Source organism: Athene cunicularia, assembly GCF_003259725.1.
Source record: "Athene cunicularia isolate RWA chromosome 2 unlocalized genomic scaffold, athCun1 chr2_part1, whole genome shotgun sequence".
NCBI lineage: Eukaryota > Metazoa > Chordata > Aves > Strigiformes > Strigidae > Athene > Athene cunicularia.
Genome location: NW_020799095.1, coordinates 31783398 through 31809395, shown reverse-complemented (window position 1 = coordinate 31809395; position 25998 = coordinate 31783398). Strand labels below are relative to the sequence as shown.

The window sequence follows — 25998 nt, the reverse complement described above, 5'->3', positions numbered from 1 at the left end:
TACACACGATTTTCTAACATTTCTTAACTGTTTTCACTACCTTTTTTTTTTTTTTGTACAGTACAGCTATAAATTACAAATGGAAAAATAGTTTTCAATCTCATTAAGTACTTTAATATTAGTTTTTTTATTATTGCTTAATAATTATGTTCTTTTAATGAAACAGCAATTTAAAGGACTATGTGTTCCAGTTCTTGAGCACCCGAAACTCCAGGACGTCTTATTAATTCCTGTCATTGGACCCAGGTTTGAAATTTTTGGTCTTCAGTGTTAAAATGTCACCACATATATTTTCCTTATAGATTTCTTGTTAAAGAATTATGCTAACTAACACAATTTCATTTATATTAAGAATGAGTGGACAGTCCATATCCTAACCAGATCGCAGCTTTAGTCCTTAGAAGATGTAAGAAAGCATAGAGGGAGTTCTCTCCTTATTTATGAAATTACCTTTTATAGGGAAAATGCAACATAAATACGTCCTCTTTGGAAAGCCACGTAGGTGGCAGACAGAACTACTAAATTTTTGTGGTTGAATACAGAACTATAGCTTAATGCAGGCAGTGTTTTCTTCCACTGGAATCGAGTCCAGGAATCAAGTCTACTGGGATCACAGAATCACCTAGGTTGGAAAGGACCTTGAAGATCATCTAGTCCAACTGTTAACCTAGCACTGACAGTTCCCAAATCAAGCAAGACTGGGGGAGACTGGGTCAATAAAGCTGAGAGGGTTCCTGAATTTCATCCCCTACAAAATGCCTATTCATTCTTAATTCTTAAGATTTGTTTGGATATTTCCTATGTTGCGTCTGTGTCTGCCCCTATGGAGTTTCTTCACTGTTTTACTGAATTCACTGATGAACATTTTATTTAAAGTATCTTATTCATAATGAAGACTAACATACTTCAGATTCAGTTTATATCATGATTAGGTAGAGATTGGTAACAAGTAGTACTAGTTTGTAACCAATGTACAGTCTAAACCAGCATTTAATACTTTTAGTTATTCTCCATTCATTTAATTCTCTTTTTTAGCATCTTTTTCTGAATATTCTGTTCTTTTTATATTCAAATATGTTTACACTTTAATAAGTTCTAGTAACTGTCTTCTTCACAATTCTTTCTGGCAAAGTTTCTCGTTATACTTTATTGTAGAAATATTTAACAGTTGCTAAACACAAAAAAATCTCTTTACAATCATCTGGCCTAGAAAGGGATAGAGGATTATTTCTCTGTCCTAGTAAAATTCATTTGTATTCATTTGTGTTCAGGTTCATCATAGTAGCAGAATGCGTCAGAATCCGCTTTATTCTGAGGACTGGTTTCCTTCTTGGCTATTTTCTTTGATTCCTCTGGGACTGTAATAAACCTTTTAAAGTTAATACATGATAGTTAACTATTTTGTCTATTGTGACAAAACCAGCATTTATAAACTAGAGTTTACTCTGGTTTACTGGGGGGGGTATTTGGTTTTTTTTCAGTATACTTTTTTTTTTTTTTTAACTGAACTACGTTTTGTATTTTTAGGCGAGATTTAAAAAAACATGCATCTGAAGTCATTGTTGGAGCCCAATGTGGATATGCAGTACTTCGAGGAGCACATGTTTATGTCCCTGGAATCATATCTACCTCAAGATGTAAGAGTTCTTAAATATACACAATTAAGTTGTAAAGAGGATGGAAAAGATGACAACTTCCAATCAATATTAGTGACATTAATTTTTTTCTATTCACAGCTGAAATTAATCTTGTTGTAATTTATGGTAAATACTTTTTTTAGTTTTTATGGCTTTTTTTTGAGATTTTCACAATTTTTGCATTATACTTGAAATAAATTATATGTATTTCTCACCTGGCCTGTTTTAAGTTCCCTTTTCCATATGTAATTTGTAGTTGAAGTATTAGTTCTCCAGGATTTGAGTTTCTTGTTTTCATGTGAAAATCTTTTTAAAGAGCATGTTCAAAGTAAAACCTGGCTTATTAAGATTTTTTTTTTACTACTGAATACTGTAACTTTTAGTATGGATGTTCAGTAGAATAAACTCACAGAAGTTTGCTACTTGCCAGTCAAAAAAAAAATAATTAAAGGAATGCCACAACGGTTACACCTGAATGTTGATTATTTAATATATACTATTTCCAGATATGTTATTTCTTCATTCACAAAAGCACCTGCCTTCATGATCCTGTAAGACTCTTAAGTTACAGATCTAAAAAAATTTTCTTTTTTTATTCCATTTGCAATTCATTTTATATTTGTGTATGAGAGATGTAGTAAAAAGAGGCTTTTTCTATTGGTGAGAAAAATCTTCAATTTTAATGTCAGATTCTTAAGAAATGGAAATTTTTGTTTCAATGCCTGTGAGACAAGATAAAAAATCTACATATACATGCTTAGTGTTCAGTAACATATTTCTTTTTTATTTAAAGGCCAAATTAACTTTATGTGAAGCCAGTATAATTTTGGATGATTCATCTCATTATTCTATTATGATGAGATCTACTAATCATTGTGGCTCATATTATTAAACAAAGTGAGTCAGGAAAGCATTTATATAGCCACTTAATTTCATCCCCTTTCAGGAAAAAACCTTTGAGAAGTTTTAAGCATGTACTTAAGTCCAATTCACTGAACAGGAATGTTTTTCCATCTAGGACTTAATACTGAAATAAGTATATTGCTGTAGCAGTTGTTGAAACTGCTTATTTAGACAACCTCATAAATATTCAGATCCCTCTTTGAGTCAACTGGTGATTTATCATGATTGCTGCATGTTATTATGCATGCAACATCAATTCAAAGAAAAGAAAAGATACTATAAAACTTTAGGAATACTTCAGGGGAATTGCAGATAGCAAAATAAAATAAAAGGGCATGCTACTCACTTGAGGCCAAATATGATACGGCTGTATTAAGCGCAGATGGTGTAACTAGGGGGGAAAAAAAATGTACAGCAAGAACACACATTTAATCACTGAAATTTCAACTCAAATGGGGTAAACTAATTATCAGGGGGCTTTGAGTTTAATTTAACTCATCAAACTCTAAGCTTTATGTTTATGGAATGCCCATATAAGCTCCAAAAAGCTTAAGAACTGTACACAGTATTAACGCATTTTGGAAGGATAATTGTCAGCAGAGAGTGAAATAAAATCCTTTATGTTTGAATACTGCAAAAAATCATTAGCAAATATGCTTGATGGAAGAGTTAAATTGCTGCAAGTTTTTGTTCAGTGAAGTTTAAGCAGACAGTAACAGTAGGCTATCACATAATGTCTTGTGTCACATTGTGTAAAAAGAAACTACGCAAAAAAAAAAAATAAAAAATTTAGTGGCTACCCAACAAATACTACCATTTAAGAATTCCAGGGCATTTGTGCATATTCAGAAGGCCACTTGAAAATGGAAAAAAAGTTTCCTGAATACATTTCAAACAATTCTTGGGAAGCTGAACTGTCATTAGTCTTACTTGTCATATCTTCTCATTGCTCCAGCCAGTCAGACATGTCAGAAGCATAATTTTGTAAAAATTGTTTATTGCTGTCAGTGGAGGCCTTTATTTTTAATCATATTTTTCAGCCAGTCAGTGCATAGAGCTTGCTCACTCTCCCCCTTTTCCATTGAGTTTTGTTCCAGCTCAAAAAGTTTAAGTCCTTAGGACTACACTTCTAGAGTTTGGTGTATACTTACATACTTCACTGATCTGGAGAGTTTTAATTGGAGATGTAAAGCTCTTTTAGAGGATTATTGAGAACAGCAGTTGCCTTAGAGGGAAGAGAGCCACACTAGAAAAATTCTTTCAATAAGAATATATAATCACTTGTATCAAAGCAATAGAGAAAAAGCAGCTATAGCTATGTTCTACCTAGCTATTGAGAAGTCATTAGACAAATTTAGTACTAGTTTATTCATACAGTAAGTGTGAACCAGTGTTGTTTGATGTACTTGAGTTCTTGGAGCACACACAGAGTACTGAATCCTGAAGAGTGAGCTTAAAACTTGTGGGTGATCATGTGGTGATAAAAAGTAAAGTGAAGATTTGTCTCGCCACTTAAAAAACAAGACACACTGTCTGATATGTAACCTTGTGTCTTGCAATAGCTCTGGTCACTTGGTGGCCATCGTTCACCATGTATACTTCCAAGCTTAATATCAGTTAATCTTTGATTACATTAAGAAAATTTACATTTTGACATGATACAGGATTAAGTAGTCTACTGAAAATCGTGTTATTTGGTCACTACTGTCTTGCCAAGTGTATTAATCTCAACATTTCCATTCTTTTTGTGCAGATATGAAAGCTGGAGATCTGGTCTCAGTGTATTCAGATATTGAAGGGAAATGTAAAAGAGGAGCCAAAGAATTTGAAGGAGTCAAAGTTTTCCTTGGAAATGGGATTTCAGAACTGAGTCGCAGTGAAATCTTTAGTTCAAGTGGCCCACTGAAGTAAGTCAGTAGTAACTTCAATCTACACCTACAACTTCGCAGAGGAAAGGAGGAAGATGGGAAAACACTGTGAAATGTTCTGTACCCTATGTGCAACCACAAGATGGCTTTGACTGAGATCTGTCTTGCATGTTGGGACGTCCAGTATCTTTTGGGAAGTGTTAGTTTCTGGGAATATGATACAATTGTGCCTCCTGCTGTCTTTTGTAACTTCACAGCTAAGGTAGTGGCAATGTGATGGCAGTTACAATTAAAGTACTACAGGAAGTATTAACAGACTGAACAGTTAGTTTCATAGTGGTATCCAGATACCAATTTACCTGAGAGGTAGGAGGAAATAAATGGGAGCCTTTTCAGAATTTATGTTTAGCATATGATTTCAATAATACAGAAAACCAGAAGTGACAAACATTCTCACTGTGGCAAAATTGCATTTTAGTAAATTGTTCTGTACCGCTTTCCTATTTGGAAGGAACAAAAGTGCAGCCTTGTCAATTTCTCCTTCTCCTGAAAATATTTGTAAGGGCTTTTTGGTGGGGCAGAGGACAGAAGATAACGTCAGATATCTTAAAAAAGATGTATAGCTTTTACCAAGGTAGTTATCTATGTCAAGATTACTTGCTTTTCTATTTTGTTGCCAAAGCATTTGGTTTGTTCCTCTTCTGTCATCTAAAATATATATGAAAAGCAGTGTACAAGAGCATGGACATCAAATTATGACCGAGACTTTACATCCCAAGAACAAACTACAAAAGATCTAGTAAAAAAGATAACGTTTTCAGAGGATTTCTGGTTTATTAGAGCTTAAATGTAATAGAAGTAGTGGTAGGATATACCTGTTGAGTTGATGGCATGGAATGTTAGTATGTAACACTAATTCTGGTGTCTGTAAGTTTGCTTTCTCATATCCTCCCTTCTTGTTGGACTGTGCAGTGCATATGCAAAATAATACTCATTATTTTTTTATTTTATTATTACTCATGTTATCTTCAGTAATCTATTGTTTTCAGGCTCAACACTCTTTTTTCTTGTTTTTATTTTTGTCCATTTTCTTCTATGTTTATCTTGATGATATCTGTGTCAGAACTTCATCCATATTTAAAACTTCTAGGTTGTTTCTAAATTCAAACCTTTGCTTTGCAGGCAAATCAATGTTTCTCTGTCTTTTGAAATAGAATTTCTTTAGTTATTTGTCTGAAATCTCAGGCAGTCTAGAAAAATAGAGGAGGATCTAAGTAGGAAATCATATGCTAGTGCCATAGTGCATACATGGCTAGCCAAAAGCAGTCATGGATGGAAATGAACACATTTAAATGTGCATTTTATGCATTTCTTGACATTATCAGGTCTTGGATTAGATCTCAGTTTGTCTTATGTAAAAAAATATAAATTTGCTTTATGCAATTTTTAGAAATAGTTTCAATTTATGATGTAGTACATTTTTTGTTATGGTTTACCTAACTTAATGACGTAATTTTAAAGTGCTTTCATTTTTGTAAGATTATTGTTTCAAGTTTCCGTTTGTAAGCATAATGATTTTAATTGAATACTCTTAATAATTGTAAATCTGAGGAGTTAATTTTTTTTTTTCATGTTTTTCAGTGGGATGGGCATAAGAATGATAGAGACAGTCTACCTTAGTCCTTCATTTGACAATGTGCTCCCTAGTCATTTATTTTTACAGGTATGTTTGTTACAAAAATAAAAGTCTGTATTATTTGCAGAATAATGAATATCCTCTAAGGACACATTAATACTTTATATATTCGTTGTGTATAATGGCACCTAATTCACTCTTTGGATTTAAAGAAAACAAAGCATTTAGAATGAAGTCAGTATCTATGTGTAGGTGGTTTAATCATACCACATTTGATAAGGGACTTCAAAGTAACTTAAAAGATATTCACTTAAAAACTTACGACTTCTTTTTACACAGATACTCTGCATAGAACTTTTATGTTTTGGAATCTGTCTATGACCTCTGAAATGTAAGGCTCTTTCAGAGTATATCCTTCTGTAGATAATCAGCAAAAATTCCAAATATTAGGTTGACTTGAAGAGAAAAAACATCATATTAGCTCTAATGAAAAAAAAAAAATCTGGACAAAATAACTATGAAAAATCTTACAGTAGAACAGATTTTACTACCTTTTACCATAAAACTTGTCAGCTTCTAAAGAATGACAATTTTTAGTGTAAAATTTAAGAACTTATTTCAATCTAGCTTTTCCTTTTGCATCTTTAATATTTGTGATACCTATATTCCTTTTCCCTCACAATAACACTAATTAAAAGCAATACTCAGACATGACAATTGGCCACCTGTGTTAAGTTGAAATGTAGGATGATGAAATCATGGAACTTTCTAGTTTTCTTAAATCAGGTAAAATTCTTTATTTTAGTTTTGGCATTGTATTTTTATTATATAAATATGATGACTTAGAAGCAGGTTTTAAAGCAACCTCAAACTATCCAGCCATGAAAAAAATAGTTATTTTAATCTTTAAAACACATATAAATAAACTGTTGTTCAGATATTCTCTGAAATTCTAAGTTATGTCCTCATTTGATTTGTGTAACTATCACTCAGGAAGGTAAGCCCTTTATTACAGTGAATTTTCTTAGTCACTATTTCTTTTGTCAGAAGAGACAGTTCAGCAGATGAGGTGTTTTTATGCATATGTTCTGTTTGTAATTGATCTTAATATTTTCAAATCGGCATCAATGCTGTCTTCTGGTGTGGGCAAAGGGTAGTTTATCAAGCAATATGTTTTCTCATGGCTGGCAGTAAATGAGAGGCCTTTTCTTACCTGATTCAGTTTATCAGAGGAATAGACTTGTTAGAGAAACAGGTTATTTGAGAGACTGGTGCACATCAGAATTTAGATCATATTCAACTTCTTGTCCACCAGGATGCCCAGGGCTTTCTCTGCAAAGCTGCCTTCCAGCCAGTCAGCCACAGTCCATATTGGTGCATGGAGTGCACCAGGTGCATGAGTTAGCACTTCTGTTTGTTGAGCTTCATGAGATTTCTGTTTCTCCATTTCTCCAGCCTGTCAGGGTCCCTTTGAATGGCAGCACAACCTTCCAGTTTATCAACCACTCTTTCCAGTTTTGTATCCTCTGTAAACTTGTTTAGAGTACACTCTGTTCTGTTATCCAGGTCCCTAAGGAAGAGGTTAGACAAAATTGGTGCCAGTGTCCACCCTGGAGTATACCACTATTGACTTGCCTCCAGCTGGACTTTGTGCCACTGATTATGACCCTTTGAGCCTGACTTTTTTGACCTGAATTTGCCATGTGTGAGATAAATTGTTATTCATTTTTTTGAACACTGTGGCATGGAACTTGAAACTGTGCCAACCAAAGACAACATGTAGTAAAGACAACTTTAGAAGGTTTTTATACCTTTGTGTTGAACCAAGTTAGAACAGAATCTTTCAGAAAATTTCTATATTGTGTAAGATCAATACTGTGCACAATTATTGCATATTATTTCTCTTCAGTGCATTTGTTCTGTTTATACAATTAATAGTGCAGTTCAGTTTCTTGGTACCTTAATTCAGCAAGTGTAATCTCCTTCCTATTGATCTTGCTGCTCGTTACTATACTACACCAGTATGTTCATATAGTAAATGTTCTAATAAACAGATCAATATAGAATATTTGTAATATACAGAGCTGCTCTCTGTCTGTGATAATAGCAATTTATTTTATTTTAACTTTTAGCACTGTAGTCCCCATAGTCATGAACCCTTAAACTTTAGTCATAGATACTCATATATAGCTTTAAATAAAAGAGGAGACACTGGAGACTTCCAACCTGTACTGTCTCTTTAATATAATCCCAGTAGTTCATTTTCTGTTAAGGAACTGACAGCAATATCGTAGGTATCTTCATTGCTGAATGAATTTTTCTTTCAATGAGTTTGTCATTCCTTGATGCAGGACTTGACACAGGACATAAGGTTTGAATTCTCCCATGTTTGTTTTTATGATAGAACTTGCCTTCTGTGGTTGTGAGCCATATTTTAAACCCTCAACCAGGAGAGAGAATTTTGGATATGTGTGCTGCACCTGGAGGAAAAACAACCCATCTTGCAACACTAATGCATGACCAGGTAAGAGCAGTCACTGTCTCAAGTGAAGAAAGTCTGACTACTGTTCATTTGTACAGGTTACTTCATTTTGCTGTCAGAATGCACAGATGATTTACAACAGCAAACAATTAATATTTGAATGTTTTGGTTACCAATATATTTTGCTACACATCAGAGTTAGTGAAATGGGCATAGACTATCCAATAGTCACCATCCCATTTAAAACCTTATTTGCTGCAAATTGACCTGTTGAAATGTGTTTGATTTCACTTTTTAAATGTTATTGAATTATTTGTAATGGAAGAATTCATAGCATGCGGGGCATAGTTATTCAGGAATATGCTGGATTCATGAAGCTGAGAATATATGGAAATCAGGAGTTACTATTGTGTGCCAAAAGAATGCACAACTCTGTACAAAAACATATTTAAAAAGTTCCTAATCCAACTAACTTTCTTCTCAGTAAAAATTATCAATTACGCAGTACAGATAGGATCTTAGACTGAATTTCTAGCCTGAGTTTGTCATTCTAAGGTAGATGGTTGCAACCCCAAAAATATCTCATGAGAAAATAACAATATGAGAAGAAACAAAAACAATGTTTAGAGAAAGACAAAGGAAAATAACACACAAGCAAAAAATAATGTAGATATAGGAATAACAATTTGCATATATTAAATTGTTATATGCAGAACAAAAGGCAGAAATGCAGACTACTTTCTAGAAGAGAGGGGAAGAATGTGTAATGTTTCCTCTAAAAATGTTGTAAGGCATTATTATTTTCTTTGGAATAAGGTTATTATATCAGATTATTTAGAAATCTTGCAGTTACATTATGCAGTAGTTCAATGGTTGTCTGTGCATTAATGGGAAGGTAGAGTGGGTAATGATGTGAATGTATTTAGAAAATACATATATTCAGTTCTGTGACTTTGCTTATGGAAATGTTTCTTCCCTCAGTATGGAAAGTTTGTAAACATGCATTAAACATGCATTAGACAGTCATTAGACATTCACTGGATAGATTTATAGAGCTTCCAGCAAATAATTTCAGTGTGATAAATAAAGGAAGTCTGTAAAAGCATGTATTTCTCTCATGGATTCATTTACACCTATACCTTTTCCATCTGTTTATGTACATTTTGTATAACTTTACATAACTGTTTTCCTTAGTCATCTTAGATATTTTGGTTGTGCTTACCTTCAGCCGAAGTGGTAAAGATTAAGAATACAGATTTTGAAGTTTATCTGAATTGGTTTTCCCTCTCTGAGTATATAATACTTAATTTAAGATATGGAAAAAAATATATTAGTAATTTTGCACTGCTTTTTGGTTCTTAAGTTCCATTCAGAGATTTTCCATACTAAATTTCCATAGACAGTGTATTAAAGCATTAACATCTCAGAATATTTGAATCAATTTTTTTTTTTTTTTTTTTGGTAATTATAAAAATTAGTATATTTGCTTTAGATGAGATATTCTTAATCTTTATTGTTAGAAATTGGGAATAATTAAAGCTTGAGAATTCTTTATTACTGTTTGGACCCCAGTCCAGACCATTGCTTTTTCTAGATGTCTTTCAGGAAGTTTTTCTGGCAGTGGCTGACATTGACCAGATGGGGAAGAACTGTTGCCTTTCAGCTTGTTCTTTTTTCTGAGAGTCTCTCAGTAGAAGGACTTACCTCTTCATATCCACAGTACAGCACATGTGCAGCAAATCACTGTTTTAGCAACAGACCTACTTTTCAAGCACAGTCAGTTGTTAGTGTGCAGGTACTATAGGTTGAATGGTGATAGGGAAGAAACAGTGGCACCTGTTTTTGAGAGCTCCTATAAGAGTTGATTTGGCTCACAGCAGATGAAGGTTGGACACAATTGACACCACAAAAATCCTTTTTTACTTCTCAGTTGTAGACCTACATATTGGCTAACATGACATACAGTCAACAGCTTATCTTTACTGAAAGTTGGTGTTTGGTTTTGGTTTTTTTTACACTGTATATCTTAGTAATGTTACCCTTCTATAAGCCTCTAGAGAGCCATCACCAAGTAGGAAAAAGTTGTCATGTTTTCTCAGCAGGTTCTGTTTGCTCTAGCAAGTCTAGTAGAGGTTTTTGGTCTTTGGGGTTTTTTTGAAGATAGTTTTAGTGTTCTGGATTTTACTGATGCTACTGTTTACTTTCCTTTCTGTTTACAGATTTCATCTAGCAGATGGTGGTGTGTGTCTGTTTTGATTTATCTTGGGAGAGGAAGAGAGAAATCTTATTCTTACATAAAAGGAATAATGTGTAATTGTGACTCCACTCCTCTCATGTCTAAATATATTTGAGTATTTACAGTATTTCCCAAAGTAACTTGAGTGACAACTGCTGCAAGTATAACAGTTCGTTATGTGCCTGAGCAAGCCAGAAGCATGGCTGTGGTCCTCATTTCCTCAGAACTGAGATGTATGTGATCATGCTTCCCACCATCTCCATGCAAATTTAAAACCTCTGGACCTATTTTACCATTTGAGACTTCTACCCTCTTTCAGATGATAACATTTTTACCTAACTTAGTGCCCAGTAAAACAGTTCAAAACAAACAAAAAGAAAGAAGCAAAAATGCCACTTGCCAGAAGTCAGACATTATAGGGTCCCTTGGGGAGTGACTGTGCCAAGCAGCTAGTGCCAGTCAGAACATACAGAGCTTCAGACTAGTATCTAGCCTAGTGTGGGTATCACGAAAAATATGGACAAACAAGGACTACTGGAGTGTGGATTTAAGAATAACAAAATCCTGTAGGGAAAACTAAGCTTCATTCTTTACACTGCATATGGGGGGATGGAGGACTCAGGAACTGCACATGCATTTAACCCCTATGCTTTTGATAAAAACTTTGGTTTTTTTTCAGGGTGAAGTAATAGCCATGGACAAGATAGCTAACAAGGTCAAAAAAATCAAGCAGAACGCTGATTTGCTACGTTTGAATTGTATTAAGGCCTTTTGCTATGATGGAACAAAGGCACTTTCAGTTGAGAAGAGAGATGATGAACAAGGTAAAGTAAACGACTACTTGTAGTAGTAGCTTTTAAAAGAAAATAGTAATCCATTTTGCACTAATAGTATTAAACCTGCCACATGTCTACAGGTCCTTGAAATCTTGGCAGATACCTAAGTTGCTTCAGCACTGTGAATGCTCTTTTATTTTCTACTGATTTGTGATTATCGGCTTCTCTGTGAAGCAAATACAAAAACTCAAACTGTCTGTCCTTACCACAACTTAATATGCTCAAAGGAAATGCATTCCTTTCCCAGATAATATCAAAGACTGAAGAAGCCTTAAAGCTTCTTTCATGATAACATTTAAACCCATATCTGAATTGTTTGACATAGTGCGAAAAAAAAAATAAATATGCAGAATTGCTTAGCTTTTCTGCCTCAGAATCCTCATCTGTAAAATGGGGTTATTAATACCTAACTCCCAGGAGTGCTGCAAGGTTTATTTCACTGATGTTTGTTCAGCTGACCAGGGGAAAGTTCTGTAGACGCACAGTGTATTATTTTAAGTTCATTTAATTTGCTTTTCTGAAGTGCTGTATTTATGATACTGGTTCTGTTCCCATGATGGAACGAGTTAAACGGTATCTGCTGTCTTGATTATTTTTAGTTTGTTGTACAAAGTATGCTGTTCTTTCTCACTCTGTTTTATCCTAGTCACTAGTTAGTCTAAGTAGGAATCAGGTTGCATAATTCACCTTTTTTGTCCCTATGCAGTTATTCCTGCTTTGGAGGAATAAGGTACTTTCTTAATAGTCTTTCTATGAACATAAAATAATGTAGGTGGTATATAGTGCTTACACAGATGAACAAGAGTTAGCTGTAATACTGAGAGATCATGAAGGCTTTTCTGTACATTCCTGCAAGGAAGATATGACGTATCTTGAACTTTGTAGTAATGGATCAGAGGTAGATAAATCAGACTTATTTTGTAGTGCTGGAACAAGATAGGTGGCAGCAGTATGAAATCACTCGCTTGTTTTCATTGGTTATCTAACGAGCGTTTGAGGAGCAGAGGGAGAAAAGGAGGTAAAACATATCTATGGCTCTCTTCCTCATTGGTTATTCACAGATACACGTATGGAGCCGCTTTTGTCTTGGTGATGCTGAGCTGAGGAGTCTGTAGCACTAAGGTGATAGAACTTTTTGGGCCATTGAGCCAGTGGGATTCAGATGAAAGGATAGGCTCTGCATATAGAAGTTACATATTTCCTTTTCTATCCAGGTAATATTCAGAAATTGTTCTTGTCTTCACAATCCTCATTTACTGATTTGTTCTGCTGTGGAGATACCATGTGTCACTCATTAGAACTTGTAATATTTCATGTTATTATAAGTGCTTTATTTTCTACAGATATATATGCATTGCAAGAAATAGTTATTCTATAGACAGTCCAATTATTATTATTTAAGGTAGTCTTAATGGTTAACTACAGGCTCCGCTCAGTAAAGACCGGCACAGAATTCAGTTATGAGCTGACTGTGGTTCATTATGGCTTACCTGTACAACTTGGTACCCAGCACCTCTGACCAATCGTATTTCAATATTTTTGTTTGATTACTTTTATATTTTACTTTCAAATTATTAAGGCTAAAAAATATTTTTTGCCTAAAGGGATCATGTGTTATTTTAGCTGACAGAATTAAAACTCTTTAGTTTTCTGAGAGATGAAATCGACCACCAGCAATGCTGTTTTGTCTCTAGCTGATATTACATTTGAAGACACTACCTATAGAACATAAAAGTTTTATGTCAAGGAAACAGTAACAGCTTGTCCTTGTCTTTGGTGAAGTCTTATGGAAAGAAACAGCCACATTTTACATTACTAACTGCTTTTTACAGAAGGACCTCCATTCTTACCAGAGTCGTTTGATCGAATTCTTCTTGATGCTCCATGTAGTGGGATGGGACAGAGACCAAACATGGCTTATTCCTCAACTTTAAAGGAAGTGACCTCTTATCAGCCACTACAGCGCAAGCTTTTCACTGTGGTATGTATTGATCATTGAGTAGATCTCAGCTAAACTGGACATAAATGCTTTTGCAGCATAAAACTTCATACCAAAAAATGGTGCCTCATTTTCCCTACCTTTTCAGCAGTTAAAGATAGCATTAGGATTCAGTTAATGTCTCAGCTCCACTGTATCTGTTGCTAGGTGAAGTCAATTCACTGGAGCATGAGAAAGGCATATGTAGGCCAAAGTAAATAAAAAACTTTGTATGTGTGGGGTTTTTTGTTGTTTTTTTTTTTTTTATTCCTTCAGTTTCATCAGCTTTAATTTAAAATAATTGCAAGGGTTAAAGTCCGGAGCAGGCTAAAATCTTTTCTCTGCAACAGCACAGACTCTTGTAAATTCACTGTGTGGAACTCCCATGCAGTGGTGCTGTGAGGTACTGTATGGGATACAAGATGAGTACAAAGCCAGGAGGTCGTATTACAATTTTTCATGCTAGTAGGCTTGTGCTTGGGCTGATGCTGAAAGGTAAGATTTCATGAAACTTGTCTAAATCTGAATTATTTGTATTCAAAATGAACCAAAGCTTGAGAACAGCAGCACAGATAGAGCTTTCATGCCAAATATGTGAAATCTAATAGTTGACATCTAATATCACTGATAAAAATATCCATGTATCCATGGTGGGCAGCAGGTGATGAAAACAGAACTAATCTGTCTGGGATACGCAGAGCTATACAAAATAACAAATCTTACAAGGTGAATCATCTTAATGGCATTAATAAACTGCATGAGTTATAATGTTGATTTTGGAAAGAAGAATCTTTCTAATCCGTGGGATCCTTTACTGTATTCCCTGAGAAGAATTAGTATCCTAATGCCTTAGACAGAAAGATTTGAGTTTAATTAAGTAATAAATTTTAATATTATAACTTAATAGTTTTCTTGGTTAATGTTGCTCAATATGAAAGTTTTTGCATTTAAAAATAAGCTGAATTATTGTTTATTTCTTCCTGCAGGCAGTGAAATTGCTGAAGCCAGGAGGTATTTTAGTATACAGTACGTGTACAATTACACTTGCTGAAAATGAGGAACAAGTTGCTTGGGCCCTGAAAACTTTTCCATGCCTCCAGCTTCAGCCACAGGTAACAGTATTTTCACGGTACTTCAACACAATCTGATAAGCTTGTTTTGGCACTGTAAATTTACACACTATATTTACTATCAATAAATCTCACTTTCACTGCAGACAGTTTTAAGTGCTGTGGATAGAAATATCACAAGGATTTCTGAGGCACTTCTAAATCCGTTTTTGTGTTTAATTGAGCTTCATTTAGGGATTGTTGTTTTCCACTGTGTACTGTGGTTGTTTTGATTTGTACAACAGTAATTTAAAACACAACAGGGACAAAATTTCTCTTGAAATTGTTCCTTAATCCATACCTTTTTTGCACATTTACAGGAGAGGTGAACAATTCTTTTATTAATGCCACTGAAGACTTGCAGAAAGGATGGGAAATAAATGGAAAGAACCTTGTGTTTTGGGGAAGGAGGTTCTTATATATATGGGAGCTAGTTTTGTGTTACGTAAAGGAATGAGGGAACAAATTTATTTCAGGCTCAGTATTTCAAGAATGTACCTTGTCTTTTTTGGAGATAGTGTCTATCATTAAGATGTCTGGGAAGAGGTAATATATAGGAATATACTAGCATTTTTTACCTATACTGCATACATTTAAAAAAATATCTGTTGCCTTTGTTAGTAACTTGAGAGAGTTTATTGTCAGACTGATTTTCCTTTGCTGATGTGATGAGTTGGGTGGGTTAGTTGTTGATCATCATGGCTTTGAGGAAGTTTTAACTCTGATACATGTTTAGCTTACTTATACATTCTGTGATGATTTTTATCTGTCTTTAGAAGTTTAGATGCATATTTTAACTGAAATTAAAAAAATATACACAATAGGTGTACAAGGAGAAATTATATGAAGACTAGTAAAGATTTAACAGAACTGAAGCTTTTCTTAAAAGATTTGTATGTCAGGGTTCTGTGTGCTTTCTCAGCATTCATTTACTAGGAATTTATCAGTTCCATCTGTTTCAAATGAGATTATACATTTTACCTAACAGTATAAAAGTTGTTTTCAGTAGAATGACAAAGAAAAATACAAGCCCTATTAACTCAAATGTAAGATTAATTCTGCTTTAATAGACTTTTGGCTCCCCAGTAATGTCAGTGTTGAATAAAGCATGAGTTTTCACACACAAATGCCATACCTGTAAAAATTCTTTTGTGTATATTTTAAATGAGACAACACTGACTTGTTTACCCACAGATATAGTATCTTAAAAACAGTTCACCAGTAATGTGAACTATGGTGATATTTTCCAGTGAACAGGAAACTTGAGTCTAGGGTTGACTTACCTCATGTTCCTTTATGTGTTTCCCATATCTTTAGTCTCTCAGTAGACACCTTATACACCCAGTCCCCTGTCTCCCACTTCCTCAGCTTGGCAACAGATCGTGGAATCATGCTGGGTAAGGAAGAACCAGGACCTGAAGCCATACCCGTTGATCTTGTAGGTGGAGGTTACTGTATGGCAGTTGATCCTTTGTGCAGACTTACTTCCTCTTAGGTGTTTACACAGGTGATACTGTATACCATCTTAAATGCAGTAACTTAACTGGCAGGAAAAAGGAAAAAGTAGAGGAAAAAACTGGTCTGTCTTTGAGCAAGTTGCTTGACCCTGTGTAATGCTGTTTTCACTAGACTTTTACCTTTCCATTCTTCTATTACATTACTTCAAGTTGCTACCCCTGTCTCCCTCTGTATGTTCTTTTTTCTCAATTTGCAATGGGCACTTCTGTCTCTTACCTGGAAAGCACTGAAATCCTGCTGAGGGAAGAGAAGAATCAATCTGCAACCTGTTGGCTGCCCAGCTTTACAGCACACAGTGTGTGGTTAAGCTACTAACTTGCATCATGTGCTGACTGGATGAGCTCATGCTTTAGCAAAGTGTGATGGCTGCATTATAACTATGCTAGACTAGATTTACAAAGGAGGTCTACTTTTGATATTGCAATGCCAGCTTTTGCACATTTTGTTCTATCTCCTTACTGAATGCACTGAAAGTACAATTCAGCTAAGAATTAGATTTTTTTTTTTTTCCAGGAATCAGTGTATTGAAAAGCACTCAACACTACTTACAAGAAATGCTGAGAAGGCAGCTGTGCTTTTAAGCCCTCTCCCCTCCTGAATTTTGATGCCAAATGTTATCTGAATTCAGATACCTAAGCTTGCTCTTCTGTCCTTTCTCTGCCTTATATACGTACATATGTAACAGTAGTCCCATTAGTCTAATTACATGACAGAAAATCTGAAGATCAGATTTTTCTGCTGCATCATCTTCCAAAATGGTGTCACTTCAGGTAATAAAGTATTCTGGACTGGGGCATTCAGTCTCTACAGTTGAAGTTTCTAATGTGAAGAATCCAGGTATTTCTACTACTTTTAATGAGTATATTAATAACTGACTTAGGAATCACTATTTTGGACTTAACTCATAGCTATTAGTCAGTACACAGAAGTGCTGTATCATTTAAAAGTGGCAATGTAAAATCTTTAGACCTTCCTAGTATCTGGTGATAACAGCTTTCTTGTGATGTTTCAGTCTTTTGAGTAACAAATTATTTAGACTTGAGTACCTGTCCTCAATAAGTGCTCTAAACTACTGGGCTAAAGTGGATTAGGTGCACCACCATCTCCTCAAAGCACTTTGGACCTTGTATATATGCTTGTATACATATTGACCAGATGAAGGCAAGAAAAGAAGGGCCACGTTACTTCTAAATCCTCCCCTGGTGTCAGTGTTACAAATGTAGTTTGTCTACCTTAGCGGTTAGGCAGCTCTGCATATACTCAGTAGAACACATTTAGGGCACTTAAGAATTTTACTGATGCTTCACTTCACTTTTCTTTGTTACTTGAAAAGGAACCTCACATTGGAGGAGAAGGCATGAGGGGAACTGGACTGTCGCTTGATCAGCTGAAGCTGCTGCAGAGATTTGATCCATCTGCTGTGCCACTGCAAGGAATGGACATTAATTCTTTGCAAGATTCCAGGGAAGATGATCTGATTTCACGGGCAAATAAAGACTGTATAGGATTTTTTATTGCAAAATTTATTAAGTTGAACAGCAAATAAGCATTTAGTAATGCAACGTGAAAAAAATACCTCTGTGAGTCTTAAGAAGAATTCAGGCATGAAGTGTGTTTCTTCCTGCTGCATTGTTGCCAAGCCAACAGGCTGACGGCAGGGTTGCTATGGCAGCGATAAAACCTGCCAGCTGTTCTGCTGGGAAAGAGCCACAGGTTGCAGAAGGGAAGTCATGGCTGGGGGAAGGGTAGTATCAATTTGAAGTCTCCATTTGCTTTTATATTTACAGTAGGTCAGTGCATGAATGACAAGTATGTTCACTGTCTGTTCAATCTTTCCCCATGTGAGTTGCTTCTCTAGTGCAGCAAGCGTAGGAACAGGATTTCTCTGGGAGGGGAAGTAAGCTACTTTATGAAGTGCAACGTAAATAAATTACATGGGAACAATTATAATGAATTTTGGAAAAGGTAGTTTCTATGGAGGTTTACCAATAGTTAATGTTTCATTAAATAACTGTAGCATTTTACAAAGAACTGTTTTATAAATTGATACTTAGAACCTCATTTATTTTAATACAAGCAAGATTCTCTGTACACATAGTATATACACAAAATACGATTAGGCTTTGTAGCATGTCTTTTATAGCAGCATGAATATATTAAACCATCTCACTCTGGGAATGTAAATAAATATTGTTTCAACATCAAACTTCCCATGCATAAAGTGTATTGGTTTTGAAATAGCCTATTCGACTGACTGACAAGTGACAATTTTAAAATCAAACATTTGCAACAGAAGGGGCTACAGTTGTGATTAATATATCAAAAGACAGAAAACAATGCATAATACCATCTGAAATGTTCCAAATCACCTTTCAGACAACTAAGAATATTAACTCTTTATTGGTTAGAAAGCATCACCAGTTAAAAATCATATGAAAATTGAAACTGGGGAAGCATGCTAATGAGAACTGCCTTAATACACTGCTCAAAGTTTTAATAATCTAAATTTCTTAAAGGTGTTAGATGTACTTAAAAATTCTGCTTCAGTTCCACAGATGTTCTCCATTTGAACAGCATTCTCTTTTCTTAGTACTGCTAGAACTGACCATAGCACTAAGATTAGAGGGAAAAGGAAGTACAATTCAAAAACATAAATTGACATCTGTGCCAGTTTTTTTCCTCTCATCAATTTCTAGTTTTTAAAAGCATTATCTGAAAATGTCTGTCTCTTCACATGTAACTATTCGGTTGGATTAAAAAGAGCAATACTTCTTTTATGATTTGTCTTTATACCGTCAGAAGTGCTTTTGCATTTACTCGCAATCAAAAAAAAAACCCCAAAACTATTCTGTTTCTCAGTAGTCTGGTTGTTTACTTATATTTGCTATAAATGTTTTGATACCATATGTTTTCTACTGTTCTGAAATAAAGCAAATGTCCCTTCTTCTGTTCTACCAAGGTTGATTAGTGAATCCTCTGTAAGGCCTACCCTAGCAGCACAGGGTAGGAGGATGGAATCCTTGTCTACTACTTGTCTACTGTTGTTGGTCACTCCTTGCCATTAGCCACAACATGTCTAAAGACATTTTAAAGTAATTTTGTTTCATCAGTAGTAGTGAGATATCCTATTTAGAATCATAAAAGCTCATACTATAAATTACAGTCTTTTAAGTCTAAATACGGACGATAAAATAATTACTTGGTAACAAAAGGGATTAGTCTTTTACTGTAAGTACATGTTGAAATCTTTAACTCAGTGCTAGTAAAAAAAGCATTTGCTTTTTGCAGAATATATAAATTCTGTAAACATTAATCAGCACACATAGACTATATACTGAAATTTGCATATGTATATAAAATAAGGAACTTTGCCTCCAGTTTCAGCAACAGGATTTGTGCAATGCTGAATTTGAAAGAATTAAGATTGCTGAATTTTTAGTGGAAGATTTGTTGAGACTTTCCCAGATTTCTTTAGTTTTGAACGATAAACAGGCTTTTCAAGAAGGTGTTCTCACTTGATTTTATATGAGAAGTTTCTTGTGGGGGGGAGTAACTGTACTTGATTCTAGGGTAATTGCAAACCAGACTTAACCTGAAAAAAATTGCGGATACCTTGAACTATGAGAGTTGATTCTGCAAAAGACAACTGCTAGACTTAAAAGAACACTTAGTATACTAAAGGGATAAGCCTCAGCTGTTTCCCCTGGGCCGCTCTCTCTGTTGGTAATTGGGGATTGTGCGGGGGAGAGACTTATTCACCAGGCAGTTGAAAGCAGAAACTCAAGATGCTACAAATTGAGGAGCTCCCTTGAAGGAGCCAGGATCCTTTCTTGGACTACAGGATTGGCTAAGTTAGCTGACTAAAGTTGGATAAATGCCCTACTCTTTTCTTTTCCAATCTTACTGTGACTTTAACTAGAAGTGCAGGAATACTTCCTCATTGTCAAAGTTTTGATGTATGGTGTATGTATATTTCTGATACATAATAGGATTACTTTCTTGATAAGAATGATTTACAAACTGCATCATTATGCTTCAGTGTTTGGTGCTGAAGCACAATTGAATATATATATATTTATATTTTATATATATACGATATATTTATATATTAAATTTAAAAAGTTATTGTCATTGTATTGAAAGAGTAATCCTACAAAATAGATTAGGCATGCAATCAGATCTTGTCTTTAAGAAAGTCTGAAAAGTAGTTTTCTCTATCTGCAGAAATAGTGATTAGTAATAGTGCCAAATCTAAATATCTTGGTCAATATAAAGATATTAAAATAGGCAGCCTAGTATAGTACGAAATTATTATACATCTTTTTCCTGTTTCAGTGTCATAGAGTCCACCAATTTTTAAATCATAGGATTTCATATGCTTTTTAAGGAAAAGGGAATATTTTGGTAAGAAACAGGCTGGTGATGGTGATCAAGAAATGACTTTGGAGTGAGTAGTTTAAAACATAAAAGAACCTTCTCTTTATGTTGAATTGTTCATGACTAAAAAAATTATAAGCAAATCCAATTTTGTACTGCTAAAATTCATTGCAGAGTAGGTAAGTGTGATAGATAAAAGTGGTAAGAATACAGTAAGAAAAGAGAACATGGGTGAGTTAGAAGAACCAGCTTAATCTCTATTATATCTGATATAAATCTTTTTTGGGTCTGCGTAGGAACACATCTCTAGGGTGGTAAGTTATAAAAAGAAACTGTCTATAAAACTACTGTAAGCTCATATGTAACAGTTTGTTATATAAAAGTGGGGAAATAAATTATAGACCAATTGCCAAGCAATAAATTTGATTGAATAATGTTTGATTAAATATATTCACATAAAAGCAGCATCCACATATTTTACAGATGATAGAAGAACTAAAATTTTGGTGAAAAATCTGCAATAAAGTAATAAATATAAGTAAATGTACACCAGAAATGTTATATTACACTCTGAAAAATAATTTCTCTGTTCTTCCTCTAAACTATGTAATAAAGTTTTTTGCAATGTGCTTTATTTTCATGGAGAGAATAGAGTTAAAGTCAAAAGCATTTGGGAAATAGCTTTCAGCCTGATGTGTAAAAGCAATCAGAGGTCAAATGCAACCACAAACACAAATAAGTCTTGAAGAGGTCTTTAGTGACTAATACAGGAGGTGGTTTACACTAACCTTTTTACATAGGGACAGACACTGATTAAAAGCAATCAGACCACTCACTGCATTCCAGCTAGGGAATGATAATGGCTCACATTAAAACCTCTGCAGGCGTCACAGAACAGGAGTATGACCTTACAAACCAACGGAGCTTAAAAATGATAATTACGAACAAATTCATAAAAGCAGTAAGTATTAAGGGGCAGGGTATTAGACCTGGGCAGGAACTGCATGTATAGGATGAGCAACCAGGTATGCAGGGAGAAGTGAAAAGAAGGCCTCTACTTTTATTGAGGGTTTGATGAGTGGAATTGCATTTCCTTATTCTCCATTTATAATAAGGGCTACAGGTTAAGAGTTTACAGATTTCTGTAAAAACAGGTCCTCCACTGAAACTCATTGTGGCTTTAAAACTGGTCCTTGTTAATTAGGGCCAAATCCTTAGGGGGAAACTAATTTTACACCTTGAGAAGCAAAAATTGTGGAACTCTTCAGAAATTCTGAACTGATTCTAGACATAGAACATGAATTCATGAGTATTCTAGAAGAATTTTTTTTAATTTCTAGGCAATAATTTATGTATTGATTTAAAAATAGTTTCTTTCAGGTCTTAACTCCTACTGATGCTGTCTTTGTGCACAAACCTGTTTGCTTATTCATCTCCACTGTCCTGTCTCTTAACAGGTCTGGAGATTGTTAGTCTCACCTCTTTCCCATTCCTCCTCGAAAAATCTTTCTTCCATGATTTCTGTGTGATACTAAAGAACTGATATAGGCTGGGGCCGCTGGACAGCACTGATGTGTATTCATTTGAAAAGACATACAAAAATAAGGTTAACATCTAACATATATACACATAACTGTTAAAATGCATCTCATTTCTATATACTGAAGTTCATTAGAAGAATACAGAGCGAGAACTGACAAGGCCTATGTATCACTTAACTATCCTTCTGTCTCACTGGTTCTATTATCTTTTTAGCTCATTTGAATAGAAATTTTACAGGTTGCTTTGCACCACACATACATAAGACGACTCTGGAGCTCACTGGGACCTCTACCATTCCTCAGATTCAAAGCTCCCAAAACCAGATACAGAAATATGAACTCATTGGTATCCTAATGCAAACAATAATACTAAACTTCCCTGTTGGCAAAATTTTGCGAAGACATTTCATCACAATAACCTTCGATATGTCCTCCAGTTGGAGTATTTTTAAAGCTTCTTATTGAAATAATTCTGTTAAAGTGCTTGATAAAGTAGTGACCAGCAGGCAGGTGATATTGTGCAATATGTGTAGTACAAGCTCACATTACAAATGATTTGTCACTCTTAAAACAATAACTGAAGGAAAGTATCTTAGCAAGGCTAATAAAAACCTACTGAGTGAGTCTGCCTAAGAAATACATGTGTTAGTATGTTGTCTCTGTACGTTATTAGCAGCACTATACAAAACATGATCCTCTCATTAGTTGGACTGGGACATGCCTTTTGTTGTGGTAAGAGATTTAAATTCCATATATCAATATATAGGCCATACTTTAATACTAGGGCTTGGACTATGCTCTTTATTTTCTCATTTATTTGTCTCTACATGGCTACCTACTCTATGGTTTTCATTCACTACTCGGTGCCTTGAAATTCTGCCAAACGTTCCTTAGAAAATGCTTTAAGAACGGTGGAAAGTAAATACTCTCTGGAGCAAAAGTTTAAAAAAAAAAAAAAAAAAAAAAAAAAAAAAAAAACTTGAAGGTATTAAAGTAGAATCCTTAGATCAATTCTTGGAGGACACAGCTGTCATCTAACAGCATTTACTGAAGCTGTAAAACAGCTAAAGCCAGGCTATATAGAGCAAGACAATGTAACTTCTCTTCCCATTTACATGTGATCTGATATGATTCAAACAACAAAGTCTGTCAATGTCATTTTCCACTGATACCCTGAAAATCCTCTTGTATCAAAAGCCATTGTATATATACTATTATATATCCATTTGGTAATACAACAGATCTACTTACCTACGCTTCCTTTGTCTACATTTAGTGATGTTTGGAAAAATGCTGAGAATTTTATTTTTAGAAAAAATAACCTTTTCCTTGTGTTCCCCACAGTTCACTCTTTGAGCCAAATACTACCCTTGAATAACCACAACAGACAGCACTGGGAGGAATGGCCAGATATCTGACAGCAGAATTTCACGCTCTTATGTTGTTGTAAAAAAATGCATATAAAGCATCGGGAAGAGGGGCGGAAGAGGGAGAGGAAGGACAGAGTATGTTTAAGGGAGATAAACTGAATTGCTTGGATTCTGGAATAGGAGATTGGAGAAAACATGCACCTGCCATATATCTTATCCATTTCACTAAAATGATATTTAAAATCAGGCAATTCTGATATTCCCAGAATTAAAATAATAAATTAAAAGAACTTCCAGCTAAATTAATTATTATCCCACTACAGTCTTTATATAATGTGCTATTTACAGTGAAATACAAAAAGTATTTCATTCATACAATTACTACAAAGATTATATGTGATGCAGAACAGCTTTTACACTAGGCAAGGGTATGGAACCTATAGTCAAAAATAATAGTGAATTTCCCCCCACTTACCAGTGCAACAGGTGTTCAATGCAAAACAGTGTTCACTCCCTTTGATTGCAACACATTTTCTCTAGCAAGCTCCTAGCAAAAGTATTCTGTCACAGTCATTTTTCTAAGTTTTTACCAGCAGCACAACAGTTTAGGTGAAGGAAAAGCAGTGAGCTGGCTGCAAAGTGGGAATGCAGAGGAATTGGCAAGTGTAGAAAAAGTGGAGAAGCTACAAAAATTTATTTTCCAACAAAATAACTCTCCACAAGCTGTGTAAACTTTTCTTACTAAAACAAATACTCTAAAACACAAAGATTTTACATTTCCAGTGAAACACTCACAGTAACTTTTGCCTGTTTTTACTCTCCTGAAGTCTCAACAAAGAGCCAGCAGATTTATGCCTTCTCAATTACCTGGGTCAGTAAACTCCCTCATATTCACTGACTGCAATTTGGTTTTTGAAATTAATAGACAGAATATAGAAATAGACTTCTTGGGCTGTTGAGTAACCTTTGTTTTCTTCAGTAGATTCTCACACTTTGCTGCCTAACGTGCACATGCACACGTACGCCCATCCACCACACACCCACTCACATACACACCTCTGTCATGTGTACTCTATTATTCTGACAATAGAACAAAAAAATCAAGCTGGGTCCATTGCAATTTTGTAACCTGTACAGAAAAGAATAATTTATAGTGATAAATTCGTTTATCTTTACCATAAATTTAAAATGCAAAATTGGGTTTGCAAGGATAGTATAAGGTATAAGAGTTAGACCCTTTATCTCAAGCACTCATTCATATTTACAGTAAGTATAAGCTTTCTGCTACAGAAGAAAATTTAGATTGAACACTGTTACAGATTTCCTAAATGTGGCTAGTTCCAGTTGCCAGTAATTCAAAAGCAAATCTGCTGACTTGGCATTAGGACTCTAAAACAGTGTGATCAAACTTATATAGTAAGAAGGTGTCTGCAGAAATAACATTTATAAACTGTATATACAGTACACAGTACCAGTACATAGAAAACAGGTTTCAACTTTATGATCCCCTGTGTGTAAGGCAAGACTGAATTCTGTCTTCAAATGGAGTCCACCAGAGGTACAAGCAACAGATAGTGGCTCTTAAATCAATATGCAAATCAAGTGCATACAAATTAAAAATCAGAGCAGACAAAAAGTTTTAGATTTTTTATGTGCCGATTCTGGTTTGCTGAATACACAGGAAGTTACTAAACATCAAATGTACCTTTTTTTAAAAAACACTAACAACACCTTGATGGCAACAGATATTGTTCAAGTGGCAGCTACCAAAAAACAGCTTGAAAAATGGCATAGTACAACATCAGGAGCTCTGCAGTTGTACTACGCTAATTCATATAGCACTAACCAAAAATATAAGTATATGAATATTCTATTTCATGCTATTGCTATGCAAGCAACAGCAATACAAATCAGCATACAGAAGGATACCATATGTTCTGCAATGAAGAACCCAAAGATATTTTCAAGGGGCATTGTTACAAGACTTCAAAGAAACACAAGACTGCCAGAGGCAAAAGTTACTGGCGGATGTAAACATCCCTGTTCCATTCTCCTGCGTCGTTACGTTTTTTTGATATCACTTCCCCATCCTTGTCACAATATTGGTCCCTTGATTTATGACGACTACGCTGTTTGTTGCATTCATTGTGGTCCTGCTCGCGGTCCCTCTCCTTTGAGCGATGCCTTGATTCTCTATGTCTGTGATCACTGCTCCCATGGGACTCGTCTCTATGATTGTGATCCCTGTGAGAATCATAGTGGTCACCGTGGTCATGTGAATAGTCCTCCTTTGGCTCTACGTAAGCCGAATCTCTGCTGTCTTGTGTTTCTGAGTCAAAAGTTTCTTGCCTAGAAAGGCCTCTAACACCACTGCGATGGTTGTGGTGTTGGCTTGAGGAAGAGCGATGCTGGGATTTCTTGATGGGTTCAACCCGTGCTTCCTCTTCAATTTGTGAACTGCTGCGTTCAGGGACTGAATGATCATTCCTCTGGTCTCCTTGAGATCC

The 25998-nt window shown here is 35.0% G+C and overlaps 2 protein-coding genes across 11 annotated transcripts in view; one reads left to right on the top strand and one right to left on the bottom strand.

The window, feature by feature from the left end:
* NSUN6 (NOP2/Sun RNA methyltransferase family member 6) overlaps positions 1–19750 on the top strand; it is a 25703-nt gene extending 5953 nt beyond the window's left edge. For 3 of the 4 annotated variants that reach the window (XM_026842336.1, XM_026842337.1, XM_026842335.1), the window contains 9 exons: positions 167–246; positions 1528–1637; positions 4294–4447; positions 6050–6131; positions 8449–8568; positions 11442–11586; positions 13431–13579; positions 14563–14688; positions 17537–18082. In XM_026842336.1, coding sequence (XP_026698137.1) covers positions 167–246; positions 1528–1637; positions 4294–4447; positions 6050–6131; positions 8449–8568; positions 11442–11586; positions 13431–13579; positions 14563–14688; positions 17537–17749 — 1179 coding nt within the window. In that variant the 3' untranslated portion in view covers positions 17750–18082. Of the gene's footprint in view, positions 1–166; positions 247–1527; positions 1638–4293; positions 4448–6049; positions 6132–8448; positions 8569–11441; positions 11587–13430; positions 13580–14562; positions 14689–17536 lie in introns of all 4 variants that reach the window. The other variant, XM_026842334.1, reaches the window with a different exon arrangement.
* Positions 18875–25998, bottom strand: part of CACNB2 (calcium voltage-gated channel auxiliary subunit beta 2) — a 168471-nt gene continuing 161347 nt past the window's right edge. For 5 of the 7 annotated variants that reach the window (XM_026842327.1, XM_026842332.1, XM_026842329.1 and 2 more), the window contains exon 13: positions 18875–25998. In XM_026842327.1, coding sequence (XP_026698128.1) covers positions 25510–25998 — 489 coding nt within the window. In that variant the 3' untranslated portion in view covers positions 18875–25509. The other 2 variants (XR_003397751.1, XM_026842333.1) reach the window with 2 other exon arrangements.